This window comes from Psilocybe cubensis, chromosome 6 (assembly GCF_017499595.1).
Source record: "Psilocybe cubensis strain MGC-MH-2018 chromosome 6, whole genome shotgun sequence".
Classification (NCBI taxonomy): Eukaryota; Fungi; Basidiomycota; class Agaricomycetes; order Agaricales; family Agrocybaceae; genus Psilocybe; species Psilocybe cubensis.
This window is the reverse complement of record NC_063004.1, coordinates 947,470-964,549: the sequence shown is the minus strand read 5'-3', so window position 1 is coordinate 964,549 and position 17,080 is coordinate 947,470. Positions and strand designations below refer to the sequence as shown.

The 17,080-nt window shown below is 44.8% G+C and overlaps 3 protein-coding genes across 3 annotated transcripts; 2 read left to right on the top strand and 1 right to left on the bottom strand.

The window, feature by feature from the left end:
* Positions 1–2,689: 2,689 nt before the first annotated feature.
* Positions 2,690–5,810, top strand: JR316_0006807 (uncharacterized protein; the record flags this gene model as incomplete). Its single annotated transcript, XM_047892552.1, has 11 exons — positions 2,690–2,705; positions 2,752–2,793; positions 2,846–3,102; positions 3,160–3,606; positions 3,674–3,748; positions 3,799–3,831; positions 4,090–4,158; positions 4,216–4,311; positions 4,372–4,423; positions 4,478–5,122; positions 5,176–5,810. The coding sequence occupies 11 exons, from the start codon at positions 2,690–2,692 to the stop codon at positions 5,808–5,810; spliced, it is 2,367 nt and encodes a 788-aa protein (XP_047747834.1).
* Positions 5,811–8,880: 3,070 nt separating this feature from the next.
* Positions 8,881–10,665, bottom strand: JR316_0006806 (ABC multidrug transporter MDR3; the record flags this gene model as incomplete). The annotated part of the gene is made up of 4 exons (XM_047892551.1): positions 8,881–9,483; positions 9,542–9,677; positions 9,735–10,445; positions 10,505–10,665. 4 exons carry the CDS (start codon positions 10,663–10,665, stop codon positions 8,881–8,883), a joined length of 1,611 nt encoding a protein of 536 aa, XP_047747833.1.
* A 910-nt stretch (positions 10,666–11,575) lies between these two features.
* Positions 11,576–13,204, top strand: JR316_0006805 (Mitochondrial-processing peptidase subunit beta; the record flags this gene model as incomplete). The annotated part of the gene is made up of 4 exons (XM_047892550.1): positions 11,576–11,629; positions 11,689–12,181; positions 12,268–13,055; positions 13,121–13,204. 4 exons carry the CDS (start codon positions 11,576–11,578, stop codon positions 13,202–13,204), a joined length of 1,419 nt encoding a protein of 472 aa, XP_047747832.1.
* Positions 13,205–17,080: the final 3,876 nt, after the last annotated feature.

The following is a 17,080-nucleotide window of genomic DNA, read 5'->3' as shown; positions in this document are numbered from 1 at the left end:
TTCTAAATATCTTTGATGCTTTGTTTTTCCATCGGCACCAACACGTTGATTGCTATGTTTTTGGGGGGCCATTAAGAAAAGGACAATGTTTGTAAAGGTAAGCTTGAATGTAAGATTGTGATGGTATGAATAAATGCGAGGTGATAGCACGAATAAATGCGGTGTATGTGACCTGGTATGCGGCCCGACCGTATGCGACCTCAGATACATCAGATATGCGACTGCCAGTTGTGTATGCGACTTGTCATTCAGTACTAAACACGAAATTCTGTAGCTCCTATGATACAAATGACTAGTACTAGATCATATACATCACATACACATATATTGGATTGTGTCTCTTGTAACAGACATTGTAGACAGCTATGTAATGTGACACATTATTTCAACATTGTTACTGTTGACGAAACTGCTGTATAGACCTAGGTGTATAGAGAAAGTGTTCATAATGGAATGGGGTCAAGTTTTTTAAAGAATTTTCTATCAACGCTACTAAACCACTATCTTGACTCAGAGAACATGAGTGTCAAGTCATTTTATACAGTGATACAATTGTGCACATTGTCTGACAAGACTAGATATATAGAGAAAGTGTTCACAGTGATATCAGGTCGAGTTTTTCAAAGTCTTTTCTATTAACGTGACTAAACTACCATCTTGACTTGGAAAACACAAACCTAAGAACATCTTCTACAGTGATATGATTGCTCATTCAAGTCAGAAACTCGACTTTTCACAATCTGCTTTTTCTAGTTCCCAAATCTCTCGTCATAGTACTGTGCATCAAATGGCTGATAAATAGACCATGGGTTTCTTTAATCAGGTAGCCAAAACCTACTTTATGTCTGGGTAGACTCATTCGGGATGATGAATTACGTCTGTGTTGAACGATTGAGCAATCAATGAAGCATTTGAAGCGTTAACGTGAACACACAGGTGAGACTAAGTCAAGATTCTCACGCTACCTGATTTGTGGAAACAGCCGATGCCTTCACAAAGCTTGACGTTGAAGCAGCTTCACTCTTAAACATCAAAGCGCAGTTGATTAACACATTTCCAGACTCATAAGCAATGTAATTTTTCAATCCATACTACATAGGAATGTATAGTTTACTCCACACCATCAGACATAAGTACTGCTCTAACTTCGGTAACAACACGGACAATCAATGACACCGACAACATGCGTTCAAACTCCTCTACGGCGGCAGACCTGCTTTTAAATTTAATGACATGGCCGCCACTAACCCCGTTCACGTTGGAGGTAAGGGTAAGACCATATCCAGAATAGCTGTATACATTATTTGAGAACCGGGACTAACAAAGAGTGATTGAAACACACCTGGAGTCAATAAGGTAGATCCCGGGCTCTCGCCCCACTGAAACAACAACCCAAGTTGCGTTCTCAGGACTATCTAATTGGAAGGAGTAAATAATTTAAAATATGAAGCAGAAAGATTAGAAAACTTACAAGGGTCATGCACACGGAATCCGGGAAGCGTGGCACGGTCTTGACTACCAAGTCTAATCCGAACCTCAGGAATGACATGAACAGCTTCGCCACGATGCAAGGCAGAGACAAAATGCTGCTCTGCACTAGGCCTATCTGGACAGTAAAAAGCAGCACCTCCAGATACACCCCTCCAGTTACGCTCTGCATGGTCCCTGGAGTCAAGATAAGCATTCAGAATCAAGAAGTTAAACAGAAGACTTACTGTCCCTGGACAACGCCAGGAGACCGTCCAACTACTACGCTATACCACCTCTCATCGGGTGGTGGAAGCTCATCTCCAGTTGCACCAGAACAATGACAATGACACTGGCAGTCCTTACATTGACATTCAATGCAAGGCACACCTACATACATAAGCTGTCAGTTCAATACTTCATAGTGAGACGGTCTACACGAGCTGACCTTTATCAGAGTCTGACAATAGAAATAAGTAAGCAGTAACAAAAAGACTGAGGAGATAGGAACCTTACCTTGAGAAGACATCTCCTAAGTAAAACTAAACGGTGACCCACATGGCCTTGCGGTGGAAAGAGGGAAAGATATGCAAGATGGAAGTTAAAGCAGACGCGGTGGGTAAGGGCTATATATTCTTGACCCACATGACCTCGTGGTGGAAAGGGGGGAAGAGATGCAAGGTGGAAGTTAAAGCGGACCCGGTGGGTAAGGGCTATCCAATCTTGTACTTGGTGGCTGGCCTTCGCTTCAACTACCTGAAATTCCGCTTGGACCATGTATGAGATCGGGATACGACCTCATGCAATTCAACGCAACCTCATGCAAATCCGACCTGATGCGACTCAATGCAACCTGATGTGACTAAACGGACTGGAAAGTGTGAATTCCGCTTGGACCATATATGAGATTGGGATGCGATCTGATGCGAGTCAACGCAGCCTGATGCGACTAAACGGACTGGAATGTGTGCTTTACTGGTGCATCCAGTTTGGGAATTAGGAATTACACATTCCAAGACATCTCACATGGGCTGAGCCGACATCCTGTTGGTATGTAATTTACATTCTTCAATGCTATATTTTCTACACCACAGCATAAAATGACATTTTGAAATGTACATTGAGTGACTTTTCAAATTGTTTGATACAGACCTGGTAGAATTTGACGACGCTTGAACAATTCCACATCTTATATTGTCATTTTTGGAGGTTTGAACGTACAATGCAAACAGAGTTTGGTAAGTCATTGGGCGCTATCGATGATATTGGTCTAATACAATGCAGATTTCTCCTACCTCGATGCGGAGGTGCAGAGAGCCGAGCTAGGTAAGATATTTGCAGTTTATAATGTCTGTTTTGATTTCCAAATTGTCTATAGTTGCGGCAGAGAAGGAATGCGAGGAGCTAATGCAGTCCTTGCTACCCTCAAAGTCCAAAAAACAGCCTTTGCGCAAGGCAGCGCCACCTAAGGGACTGTCGGCGCAGGATCAAGAGCGCTTGCATGATGCTCAAGAGAAGGTTAAGAGGCTCCGAGAGACCTATGAGACAAGATTTGACGGTCCCCGTGGAAAGAAAGTGAAGCGAGAGCAAGTTAACGTACAAATGGAAGAGATTCCAGCTCTCAACACCACAAAGGTGTGTTACTGGATATTTTAAAGACCTAAAAACTAATCTACGTATTGTTTTTGTTAGGGTGATAGCCTGGGCAATGCAATCGTGCTGGATCAGCAAGACATGATTGATCCAATACTGCAGAATTCACCTGTCACTCACTTTGCTGCTGCGGCATTGCCTGATCCCAGTCTTGCTTCTGGCTCACCCGTTTCTGCACTCCTGTCTGCCTCCATTTCTGCCCTCAAATTGCCTGCTGTGGAATTGCCGACTTCGATTTCTACTGCTCAAACCCTTTCTACTACATTATCCGCTCCGAATTTTGCTCCTACTGGTGAAACATCTTCAAATGATTCCATGGATCCTAGGCCCTCTTCAACGTCATCTCCGGCTGCCAATTCACCTATTAGCACCCCTGCTGACAGCGCAGCAGCTTTTCCTTCTTCTGGTGTTCATAATTCTACCAGTACAGCACCGGATCACGGTTCCCGGATGATGGAAATTGACACAGACACGTCAAACCCAATGGTGTGTTTTATCATCTTATTTCTCAATTGCATGAACTTGAACCTAATACAACTCTTCTCCGTGATAGGAAGCGCCATGTTCAAATGTGATGATCAATGGGAACTCTCAGAAACATAACGTAGTAGAGACTACAAGTGATAAGGTATGATATGCACCGGTGCAAAGTCAAATATTGGCTTATGTGTGGTGCAGAATACTGGGAACGTAAATGACGATGCAATTATGGTACGTGCATATTGTTTTTGGGGATTCTACATCTGCAGTGCCAAATTGCGTGTCTTGATTCTGAGGAGATATAACCAAATCTCCATTTTGAGATGCCAAATCGCATCTCACTGGGTTTAGTGCTGAGTTATACTCAGTGTTTGACAATTTAACATTCTAGAATGTGATATGATGCCACTGCGAAATCTGGAGTCCCGAACGCCATTTTGCACAAATCTATATATCTATATGTTAAATCTAACTCTTACTCATTGCCAGACCGTGCCAACGACCTCAGTTGACGATGCTGAAACCCAATCAAATCGGTTAGAGGACCATAATAAGGAGGTAATTTCAGTTCCACACTAGCGGTTCCAACTTTATATTGACTATTCTTTTATTGAGGCAATGGAACTATTCAAAGACACTGACTTACAAGACCTTGATAAAATTGTAACTGGTAGCAAGGAGCTTAATATATCTGAAAGAAAGACAAAGAAGGTAATGTAATCCAAAGACTTGAAGTGTAACCTATCATCTGATGGATACTACCGAATACAGATGAGGGATTTAAAGGCTATACCTGTCTCAGACAACAGAGAACATCAAACTGGTTCGCATTTACAATTCTCATTATAACTATAAGCTAAGAAAATCTTTGATTTAGCCATGATGTCTCTTATCTCGCCCCCACTTTCCGGGTCGCTTCCACCATTGCAGAAACAGATTACGGCAGAGCTTGAGCAAATTTCCCAGTTCCTTGCTTCGGTTAACTGCAAGACAGCTGAGCTAGAGGCTGATATATGCAGCCCAAAACAAAGAACCATGGACGAGATACGTGGTGCTTTGCAAGCTATCGATTCAAACCATGATATTTGTCAGAAAGCAACTGCACGGATGGGCGAACTTCAAGCTGCAATTATCCAGCATGAACGTGCGTATCGAGAGCAGCAGAACCGCAAGCCCCTTGAGGATCGACGGAAAGTTTTGAGAAAGGAAAGGACCCTTGTTTCCAATTCTCTCAAGACGGCGACAAGTCAAAATCTTGCAGATATTCAAGAAAAGCTACGTACCATTGAGCAAGAGTTGTCTTCCATTCGTGATCAGCTGAACACTCGAAAGAGGCCAGAGAAATCTGCACATCAGCCAACAGGATCTGTTCCAGATGTTCTAGTCCCCCAAATTCCCTCGGTGGCAGAGGGGGAAGATTCATTGTCCGGTGCTTTTGGAGAGGATGGAATTGCTGGTGATTTTAGAAAGGCAATGGAGGCGTATACTAGGATGACTGGTGCGGAGCTTCAGGCGCTTAGTGGTGCGTTGTTTTACAGCTTTATTCTACTTATATGGATCACTAAAGTTTAGTAGATGGGGCTCAGAATTCTATTCAAGAGTTCCTAGAAACCGGAAAACTCCCAAGTCTGAAGGTCAAGCATCGTAAAGCGTTACGAATGCTTCAGTTTATGCATCCTGAGCTGTGCATTACACACCGCCAAGTTGCACTTGGGATTCACATGACCTCTCACCTCAACCTAGTGTGCCGCTATCACAAACGTAGCTCGATGGTGAAGAAGTGCGATAACAAAACCCATATAGCTGGAGTGGCCTACCGTGCGGACTATAGCGCTGCGCCTCAGGAAGGCCACATGAATTGTGGATGCCTTATAGACAATGTCCTCCTTGACTTTTACTTCTGGAAGACACTGTCAATCCGATCAACCAATCCCAAACTTCAAAGCGTTGAAGAAACAATGAAGACTGATGTATTTCCGCCTCGCATCCGCGCATTTGTGATCAAGCTTTTCACTTCGGCAACAATGCTGACCGCAAGCGATATCTACAATGATCACCGACCACGAGGGAAATTTTCACGTGAGACACATCTAATGATGGTCTCTTTCACTCGCCTTGGGGAAGAATTGAAGGCGAGATTAAAAGGCATCAAGGTTGTTACATATGGAATTGATGATGTTAATGATACTATGCAGATTGATACTGCATAGCTCAGTAGAGTACAGATAGTGTATGCAAATCATATCCTACATTGTCAAGTCAAACTTTCGAATGGAAATTCATCAGCGGAAAAGGTTTTTTTCAGTAGTACACACCTATATTACAGTAGACACCGTAGTAACCACACTTTCCAGTAGCCTTTTTTGCACTTAGTAGCCTTACATAACATCATTATCTAATATATTTTCATTACATAGGTTTAATACATTGTATTCACAATATACAGTAATTTATGGAAACTATATAATCAAGGCCCATGCAACATACAGTAGTACTTACAATATACTTATAGACTTTGTAGTCTGCGAGCGAAATAAATGGCCTGCTCAAGGATTGAACTGTCAACCTTAGCCAAAAATAGACTGTCCTTAACCAGTAGACCATAAGACTTTACAAAACAATATGGACTATAGCATAAATGTCAATTGAGTTATGGGATTTTATGATATGGAATTAGATGGAATAGAATAAGTGGAATAACAACAATACTAATGTCAATGTTAACAAACAAACACAGAGTCCAAATAATGGATTCAATAGTGGATATTGACATATAACTCTCAATCTATTTATAGGTCATATAGCTCAGTGGTAAAGTATTGGCAACATACTTGGGAGTCATTGGTTCAATTCTAGTCCTAACCATATCTTTTCTGTTGTTATTTACTTAACAGATTCTGATAGTAGACAAGTTGAAGAGAGTTAGATAGAGGTATAATATGTTGTTAGACTGGATGGAGGCTTACTATCCAAAGTCAGCTAATTGGACGGAGTAGAATGGCTAATAAAGATATTAATGATATCAACTGTCCTATTAATGATTTTTACTCAATATTAAATTGCGCATAAAAATATATAGTTAGCAATGTAGTACCTATAGATTAATATTATACTATTTATTAAAATTACAGAAGACTACAAAAGCTACATATATGACTAAGAAATCTACAGAATCTACTGACTTTTGGTAGGAAGCTACAGGAGCAATAAAATAGGGGGGCAGTCAACAAGACTACCCAGCCTATTATACAACCATAGCACTACTGAATTTTTTCTTTTTCTGCAGATGTTTGTGCTGGTTCAAGGTCTAACAATTAATTTTGGCACAGCAATGTTGAGCGCATCTGATAGGCATTCTCAGATTATATATAACATGATTTATGGCCTCATAGATCTCTTTTTGTTTCCGTCTCCAAGGGGGGTCAAATAACATTGCAAGATGTGTATTCATGGCCCATTTAACCTTACAAATGCCGTTTTGATTCTGAATCCGAGGGACAGCAAATAACATTGTCAGATGTGTATTTATGCAAGATTTAACCTTCCAAATGTTGATTTACACACCGCTTCAAGCAGGCATATACCTCATTCTCAGATGTTATTGTGGTTAATTTACTGTCCACAGATGTCATTTTGATTCCGGCTCCGAGAGGCATCAAATAACATTTCCAGATGTGTATTCATGCAATGTTGAGCCTTCCAGATGCTGTTTTAATTCCGAGTCCGAGGACCGTCAAATAACATTGCCAGATGTGTATTTATGCAAGATTTAACCTTCCAAATGTTGATTTACACACCGCTTCAAGCAAGCATATACCTCATTCTCAGATGTTATTGTGGTTAATTTACTGGCCACAGATGTCATTTTGATTCCGGCTCCGAGAGGCATCAAATAATATTTCCAGATGTGTATTCATGCAATGTTGAGCCTGCCAGATGCTGTTTTAATTCCGAGTCCGAGGACCATCAAATAACATTGCCAGATGTGTATTTATGCAAGATTTAACCTTCCAAATGTTGATTTACACACCGCTTCAAGCAAGCATATACCTCATTCTCAGATGTTATTGTGGTTAATTTACTGGCCACAGATGTCATTTTGATTCCGGCTCCGAGAGGCATCAAATAACATTTCCAGATGTGTATTCATGCAATGTTGAGCCTGCCAGATGCTGTTTTAATTCCGAGTCCGAGGACCGTCAAATAGCATTGCCAGATCTGTATTTATGCAAGATTTAACCTTCCAAATGTTGATTTATACGCCCCTTCCAGCAAACTAAACCTCATTCACAGATGTTATTGTGGTTAATTTACTGCTCACAGATGTCATTTTGATTCCGACACCAAGAGGCATCAAATAACATTTCTAGATGTATATTCATGCAACCTTCAGCCTTCCAAATGTGGATTTCCGCGCTCCTTTCTAGCATGTATAAATCACATTCTCAGATCTCAGATGCGAAATCTACAATGTTTCAAGTTTTATTCATCTCAATACAAGCCTCGCGTTCAAGTTGATTGCAGCTTTCTAAATGTAAATGTCAAAGTCCCGACGCTCACATGACCTTTCTCACGATCACTGTCTTGTGAGAAATCTATTTTGAATTTTGACCCGTCAGATGTCAAATGAGCTGAACGCTCATTCTATACCCAATGAATACTGTTTTTGGATTAGAGGTTTCAGATGTAGATTGATGATATATAGTAGGTGTAGGTATGGGTTAACTTGAATACACATTTACCGGTGTCTTATGAGAAAAGTACAAATATGATGTTGGTTGTTGAATTAGGTGGTATGTAGGGTACGTATCTTGGTGGTATGTCAGGTATACTATACTACACTTTAAGGTGGTCTATTTGCGCACATTGCAGCCAATGAACGGAAGTACGCTCTCATCACCAGGGCGGTGGTGAACACAAACAAGAAATATATACTATACACAAATCCCGTTAGCATAAAGAAGACAATGGATAGCCAGGAAGATTGGATGTGACGTACAAAAGCTGTCCAGCGGTTTTCTCCAGCCCCACGAGGCCATATATGATCCCTCCAAATATCAACGAGTTGAGAAATGTTACAGGAACGTCGACGAGTGTCAACGCAACTGCGTCTATGAATGGATGGTAGAACGCAGCTTGCTGGTGTCGTAGGATGATAGGCCGTTGGGAAAAAAGAGCGGGGATCTCGGGTAGTGCCATCAAAGCGAAGAAAAAAAGAGAGCTATAGCGGGTAGGTTGGTAGTGAGTTTTTCATTTGTTTTAACATTTTTGTGAGATTAATTACAAGAAGAGGATGCCAGAGCGCGAGAAGAATGAGTTCGTGGATGCTGGTTCCTTGAGGAAGGTTGTGCCGAGGACTATTCCTTGGAAGATGTATCCGCTGGGTAAACCTGCAGTGTGAGCGAAGGCAAATAGCTTATAGATAACGGAGAAGACGTACACCATATTAATGATAGATATCACCAGTGCCCCCCGAAGTATCTGAATTCGTCTGAGCATGACTGCCGCTGCCTGTGCTGGCAGCGATGCGACATACGAGGAGCCAGCTCTAGCCAACTTATCATGTTCTTCCCTAGCACTTTTTACATACACCTCCGATACCTTCCTATCAGCTTGCAGCTCGGCGCGGAAGATGTCCACGCTCTGCGCGTTCTTTTGGCCGATGTCAGACCGGGTGAAGGCGGACGCGAACTCTGCGGCGGTGCGTGGAGCGGGGAGGGCGAGGTCTGAGCGCGGGATACGCGCGTTAGGGTCGGTCACGGAGACGAGGAAGTCGGCGGTTGTTTGGCGGTGCGCGGGCTCGTATCCGAGGTTGATGAAGTAGTCGCGGGCTTGGTTGGCAGGGCCAAAGTAGGCCATTCTACCTTCGTAGACCACGCAGACCTGGACATATAGAAAAATGGTCAAGACGCTGCATTCTTTTGGAGGGAATTTTGCGGACCTTGTCGAACAATTCATATAAGCGCTCACCGGCTTGGTAAAGCGACACGATGCTTGTTAGTCGGTTGATATCAGTTGCCGCTCGCAGAATCTGAACAAATTCCAGTGCTGTTGACGAGTCGAGTCCCCTGGTCGCGCTTTAAACAAAGTGGTCTCAGCATGCAAATAACATATAGACGTCGAAAATTCATTACTTGTCCCATGACGTTAGGCACGACCTCGCCGCCATCGCCTCACAAATAGACAGCCTTTTCTTCTCCCCACCAGAGATGCCGCGTATCGTTGCGTCGCCCACCTGCGTGTTCCGCGCGTGCTCCAAGCCAAAGAGCTTGAGCAGCACATCCGCTGTATGCTTCGCATACTGAGCTCTGCTCTCGCCCATCCGCGCAGCGGCCCGAGGTGCCCGCACGCGCGCGGCGAACTCTACGGTTTGCCCGACGGTCAGTGTGGGGAAGTGGATGTCGTCCTCAGGGCAGTAGTGCACGTCCCCGCGGAAGTGGGCGGAGATTTGGCCTGGAAGGAAGGTGTTGTAGAGGATGTCCCCGCTCGTGGAGTGGAACTCGTCGTGTTTGTTAGTGAGAATTTTAAGTAGGGTGGAACAGCCTGAGCCGGGGCGGCCAAGGACGACTGTTGGTGATAGATTTGTGTGAGTAAGAGATTTAAAATATTGGTTAGGTGGGAGGTACTGACGCAGCATTTCGCCGGGTTTTACTGTGCCCTCGAAACCAGAAATTATGTGGCGTGTTGACGGATGGCGTTGGGCTTGTATTTGCTTGATCATGTTGGAGGGGTTGAATATGGAGCCGACGGTGTCCTGGTAAGACGATGCTGCACCCAGGCCAATAACTTCAAGTCCGCGAAACGAGACGCCTAACTCTCGAGGCAGTATCCCAGCATCTTCGCGACTAAGACAAGAAACGGGGTCGTTGTTAGCGACAAGAATTTGAAGGCGTCGTAAGAGTACCTTTTCGCAAGTCGACCAAGAGTCTGCACAACATCTAAAGTATTCTGGGAGTCGCCACCGACTGTTGTCAATTGGTCAGAATTATTAGGCAGCGTATGAAGGTCGACAGTATGTTGTTGATGTTGGACATTGTTCTCGGATTCAGCGTCAAGCTTTAACATTGTGGGTGCGAGAAACAATGAGATGGGGATAGAGAAAGTACCGAGAATGAACAGGACGACTCGGGTATGCTTTTGGGTACTTATGGAAAAATGTGTAGTCTGGTAAGTCGGATAGCCCGCAGTGCGGAAAGATTGACACATATCATGATTTGCCAGTGAAACCAAATCAGAGGGCAAGTCATAATTTGGGTGTACTTTCCGCAGCCAAATGCTGCATTCAAAACAACCGTAGGCTGTAATGGTGTCACTTTAGATATTTAGACGGAAAGGATCATCAATTAATTAGAGATTGTGCATGCCGAATCTACTTACCATATCTCTTACGCGTATGAGCTGTCGTAAGACAGTGACTTCGTTCATACGCGTGAGGACGTGTGCTGAAGGTGTTGTCTGCATTAACATGTCACGTACGCGTAACGTCGGCAGAGTATGCGCATTGGTCCGAAAAAAGACCAATAAGCGCAGCTAGGGACTGTTGTTTTTCAGTATCAGATAACCAACATGAGTTTGGATGGGGCGCCCGGACATGAGATATTACAAAAGTGGATCACGAGAAACGACGTTTTCCAGAAAATATTGACAAAATGTTGACATTTTATTCAGCATATGCTATGTCTGGCGGCATCATCCGGAAAGCACGATAGGAAGCCCGGATAAAGAGTATCGTGAGGCGTTTTGTGCTGCGTTGAATGCACAGTGTCGGTGTATAAAGCATCGCATAAATGAACGACGTCGAGACGAGGTGACCGTTCAGGAGACGAACAGGCCAATCGAGAGGCGAGGATTATGGTTCCAGGGTCACATGACAATGAAATTGGGCTTCCGGCAGAGTCCGATGTGGACGTTGCGTGATATTCCGAGCAAGGAGCTTTCTCCAAAAAACTTGTCCAACGAGAGGATTTGAGCATCCATGGTCTCTAGAACGGTCCTCAGCCGTGTTATCAAGAGTGCTGCTCGCAACCCGGTGAGTTTGACGCAAAATTTCTAAGAAAAATATCCTCATCCAGTCCCCGACTTTGCCAGCGAGCTCTGCGCGGGTTCGCGACAGCACACAACGCCCCCTCTTCCCCCTTCACCGAGGTCACCACCCTCCCAAATGGTCTGACCGTCGCTACCGAGGCGCAGCCCCACGCCCAAACCGCCACCGTCGGTGTTTGGATCGACGCTGGTAGCCGTGCAGAGACAGACAAGACCAACGGAACCGCCCACTTCCTCGAACACATGGCCTTCAAGGGAACAGGCCGCCGCTCCCAACATGCTCTCGAACTCGAGGTCGAGAACATGGGCGCCCACCTTAACGCATACACTTCGCGAGAACAGACTGTCTACTATGCCAAGAGCTTCCGCAAAGATGTGCCCGCCGCTGTCGATATTATCAGCGATATTTTGCAAAACTCGAAGCTGGAGACGACTGCTATTGAGCGGGAGAGGGACGTGATTCTGAGGGAACAGCAGGAGGTGGATAAGCAGCTTGAGGAGGTCGTGTTTGACCACCTCCATGCTGTTGCATTCCAGGGTACGTCAGCGTTCAATGCTTTTCAACCCCTTTACCAAACTTCATACCACTATTGTTTTGTCGCTAATGATTGGGATCACAATTAGGCCAGGCTCTTGGACGTACCATTCTCGGCCCCAAAAAGAACATTCTCTCAATAAACCGCGATGACCTCGCTTCATACATCAAAACCAACTACACTGCCGACAGGATGGTTCTCGTTGGTACTGGTGGTGTCTCCCACAACGAGCTTGTTGACCTCGCCAAGAAGCACTTCTCCTCTCTCCCTGTCTCGCCCAACCCCATCCCCCTCGGCCGTCTTGCCCACCCCAAGACCACCTTCGTCGGCTCCGAAGTCCGCATCAGGGACGACACCATCCCTACTGCCAACATTGCCATCGCCGTTGAGGGTGTTGGCTGGAGCTCCCCCGACTACTTCCCCATGATGGTCATGCAGAGCATCTTCGGTAACTGGGATCGCAGCCTCGGCAGCTCCTCTCTTACCTCCTCCCGCCTGTCGCACATCATCTCGCAGAACAACCTTGCCAACTCCTTCATGTCGTTCTCGACGTCGTATTCCGACACTGGTCTGTGGGGTATCTACCTCGTTTCTGAGAACTTCATGAACTTGGACGATCTCACCCACTTTACCCTCCGGGAGTGGACTCGCATGAGCATTGCCCCCACCACCGCGGAAGTCGAGCGCGCCAAGAGCCAGCTTAAGGCTGGTCTCCTGCTCGGTCTCGATGGCACCACCGCTGTTGCTGAGGACATTGGTCGCCAGCTCGTTACCAGCGGCAAGCGATACACCCCTCAGCAGATCGAGAGCGCTGTTGATGCTGTCAGCGTTGACGACATCAAGCGTGTTGCTCAGAAATACCTTTGGGATAAGGATGTGCGTTTCTCTTATTCTGTGTGTTATTTCTATAGACTGTTTACTGACGAGGATATCTTTTGTAGATTGCTGTTGCTGCCCTTGGTCCCATTGAAGGTCTCCTCGACTACAACCGTATCCGCACCGACATGTCATCCATGATTTACTAGAGAGGTCAGTAAGTGCTCTTCTATGCAAACATTTGGCGCCTGTTGATTTGTAAATACCATTGTAGCTACCGCAATTAATAGATCCTTTAATGCTCATGAATGACTCGTACATTCTTTCGTTGTGCGATATAGATTCACCCACCCACCCAAATAAAACTTACTTTACTACTCGTTTGGCGGCTGCCTGGAGGTAATGCTTTTTTTGACTTGATCTGCGGTGCTGTTCTTTTTTTTTGCGGCTGGTGGGCCATCATCAGCAGGGTCGAGTAAGAGGTGAATTGCATTTTAGACATTTGGCAGTCGCTTGAAGGTGATTCCTTTTCTTTGGTTTGATCTGCTGTGCTGTTTTCTTTTTCTTCATCAGTTTGGTGCCTTCATCAGCAGGGTCGAGTAAGAGTTCATTTGATAGCAGGTTTCGGTTCAGGTTTCTGCTGATATGGTATAAACGCAACAGACGGCTCGATATCAAGATCTTCACGCTTCCTCTAGTTGTTGCGCATGTCTGAGGAACCCGTCTGCTAAGGCTTGACGTTAATAGTTGAACAAGCACAAATGTCTTGTCAGATCATTTTTTGAACACTTGCATACAGTTGGGATTGCTCCGCGGCTTTCGGCTTCCACTTACTGCTTACTGTCTATTGATCCACAGCGGACATTGACACATAAATTCCAAGGGTTAATAATCAAAGGATTGAAGGAATGGAAGATTTTTAAATTATGCACGCAGTCGACGCTGAGAATTTATAGGAGCGTTACTGTAAGGTCGAATGAAATCCACGATCTACTCGACGGAGCTTGAGTTAAAATAAAATCCAGCGCCCGTTCAAACTTCAAGGACCAATCGTATCGCAGCGAGAGTGGTGTTGAGTTAAGACTTTTTTTCTGCGAGTTGGTTGTGGATATTATTTAGTCTTTACTTTTCAGTATGTTCGGCGGATTGAGGGTGTGTATCGGATGAAATAAAACTTGCCATTGGTGTTTCGATAATTTCGAAGAGTTGATGTGCCAATGCCCGCAGTCATTGTGATTGTAGACTGTCAAATGTAAAACTATTATAGCCGCTCATGTCATATTATGATTCGCTGTGTAGCGCCGTCCGCCTTTGTCCGCTTGACACTGCCATGAATCGCGTTTCCGCTCTTTCAAGGACCCAACTTCTTGTAAGTCTTCGATTTTGCTCTCTTCGCTAATATCTCGATCGACGCAGCTGGGTGATATCCATCTCAAGGTCTGGTCTTTAAGTTGTCGAGAACCGCGGATATGTGTCGTGTTCGCTAGTGGTTGTTGACTCACTGGATAATGGCCATAGTCATTTCTTTCGAATCGGCACTTATTCAGACGCGTCGATCGTCATTGGCACGTCCACCGAGTCGAATACCAGTGGAATGACGGAATATGCGGAATACGGATACAATTTGGAATTGCAAGCGAGACAATCGGTACCGCAACCACGAGGTTGGTGTCGATGAGTCGGGTTTGGTCGGTGGAGGAAGGTGAAAGGTGCATGATCCATCAGCACAAGGCCTCTTAGGCTACGCGAGCATCGGAAAGCGTCACAGGGTTCATGCAGCAGCTGGCTGAGCGCCTTGCTCTGTAACATAATAGTGTTGGTTATATCTCTCGTGAGCTAGTCGATCGTTGCACGGTGCCCAATTTCACCGAGATTATCTCATTGGTAGGGATATAATCCGGTCCTTGAATCTGAATCCGGCTGGAAATGCAGTGGTCTTCTATCCGTCATGGTTTCACACTGCTCATTGGATTTGAGAGGCTGATGTTAATCAATGCTCTTTCTTGACGGAATGAATTCTTTTGTATTTCATAATATATTGAGTGGCAGAATGATTTTTGATTGCTAAATTACAAAAGAAACTGTAGTGAAATGTTGACCCTTTCATTCTGAAGAGTGTGCAAAGTGATACGATTCCCTTGAGTGGAGAATAAGAAATTAAGGTTATTGCGAATGAACCCCAGGTGTACCTATGCAGTTATTAATGGCTTCTAGCTGTCCTTTCTATCTATGAATAGTCAGACGAGTCCCGATTGCCGTGAATATCGACTACCCATTAGTATGCCTCTAGCGGAGCATCCTCGATGGTTGCATCTTCTGCTCCGACTACGTGTCTTATCGAGGCCCACTATAATATATATGACGAGCACAGGCACTGGGCGCTCAATTGCAACCACATCGAACCATTTTGCTGCCATCTAGACGTGCGGTGTTGCTCAATTTCTGATTATTGTTGCCAAGAAGTACGCTATAATAGTTTAGTTATTAATAGAAGTATGCGTCTATTTATAGTCCAGTAATTGGTTTCCCTGACTCATGACCTATGGCAGGTTAATATCATCGTTATCGACATGCGACGGAACATAGGCCTTTAGGTTTCCTGCAGGCTCTGGCTCGAGCTTTACGGATGCTCCATTCTACCAATGAGCATGTAGACAATGGTAGGTGATAGGCATCTACACCGGTATTCCAGAACGATTACGTAGTGCTTTCTCTACCCTCTTACTCTCTCACTCGCGACCATCTGCTTGCTCTGATGCTAGCAAAGGTGCTCCCTAGATATCAGCGGGAAGTTATAGTTATCTCAAACCGTTTTAAATTCAGGCTCCTCCTGTAACCTTGAATCTCAACTTCCATCTGATGCTAAAATAGGCAGGGTGTTTACTCGTCCCCGTCGGTGCATGTTGGGTGTGCAGGTCTATAACAGGAAGAGCTCCCGCCCCGCTAAAGGCAAACTCTTTGAAGGTTCCTAGAATTTGAACTGGCGGCACATAGGCACATAATGGATGGCAGAAGCTTTTAAGACAAGAGATTATTGTTAGTTCACGACACATAAGAATACGCGGAGAGGCGGCATCTCGTGTTGCTATACTTCGGCTTGTCACCGAAAGGCGGGGTCGGGCACTGGAAAGGATAAGCGCCTATGTATACCGTATGACGGTGTGATAAGAATATCTTTCAAAGATAGCCTTTCTTCCAAGGCGGATGCGGCGGATGTGGTATCACCATGGAAAACGGAAATACACCATGGCGAGCTTGCGCAGTGAAGACGGTGGCCTAATGCATGCTTGGACGGCCCTGGACGGAGCATATATTCTGGAGACCGCGGGCTCTGCTATCGAACTTGCACAAAGGAAACACTCAGTCACATTTAGCGAGCGTAGTTTGTCGCATATTCGAAACTGGCAGCCTTTCAACACGCTGCATTATGTGTTATGTCGTAGATACGAGAACATCGGTAATAGTTCCTTCGATCACCTTCGCACTCGTGAGTTTTTTTTGAGTTGTGCATAGGCATTCCGGGATATTTCCTCGACAATGCTCCAACTATGAGACTACTTGCTGCTTTTCAAAATACACGCTGCACCGGGGACATAGAAATATTCAGCAATATCATACCAATAAATATCATTAAGCGCGCAGTCCAAGCCACTACCAGCTATATCCTATTTTCTGGACTGAAGGCTAATTTGCAGTTGTACAATGCCAAACACAGAAGTAATACATGCTGATGCTAATAGGAAAAGGCGTGTCCTATGTCATGAACGCGATTGCCTTCGCCAAACAATCGCGACCCTGACAATGGAAATATTACGCGTGTTGGGTCGAGTATCTATTGTCAAATTGTCGAGGAAGATGTCGTTGTGAGCATTCTGATGAGGCGCTCTGGTAGACTGAAATTGAGCCAAGGCCCAGCTCGGTTCAGAGCACGGAATTGCTGCAGAGAGGATGGGACTGACTAATGTGCTCATGCAAATCAAAAAGATGTGCATTTTTCTTAGATCGGCAATTGTTGAAGACTCCATCATCCATCGCCGAAGTCCTCGTGAATGACATGACGAAAACGGCCAAAGCCAAATTGTGAA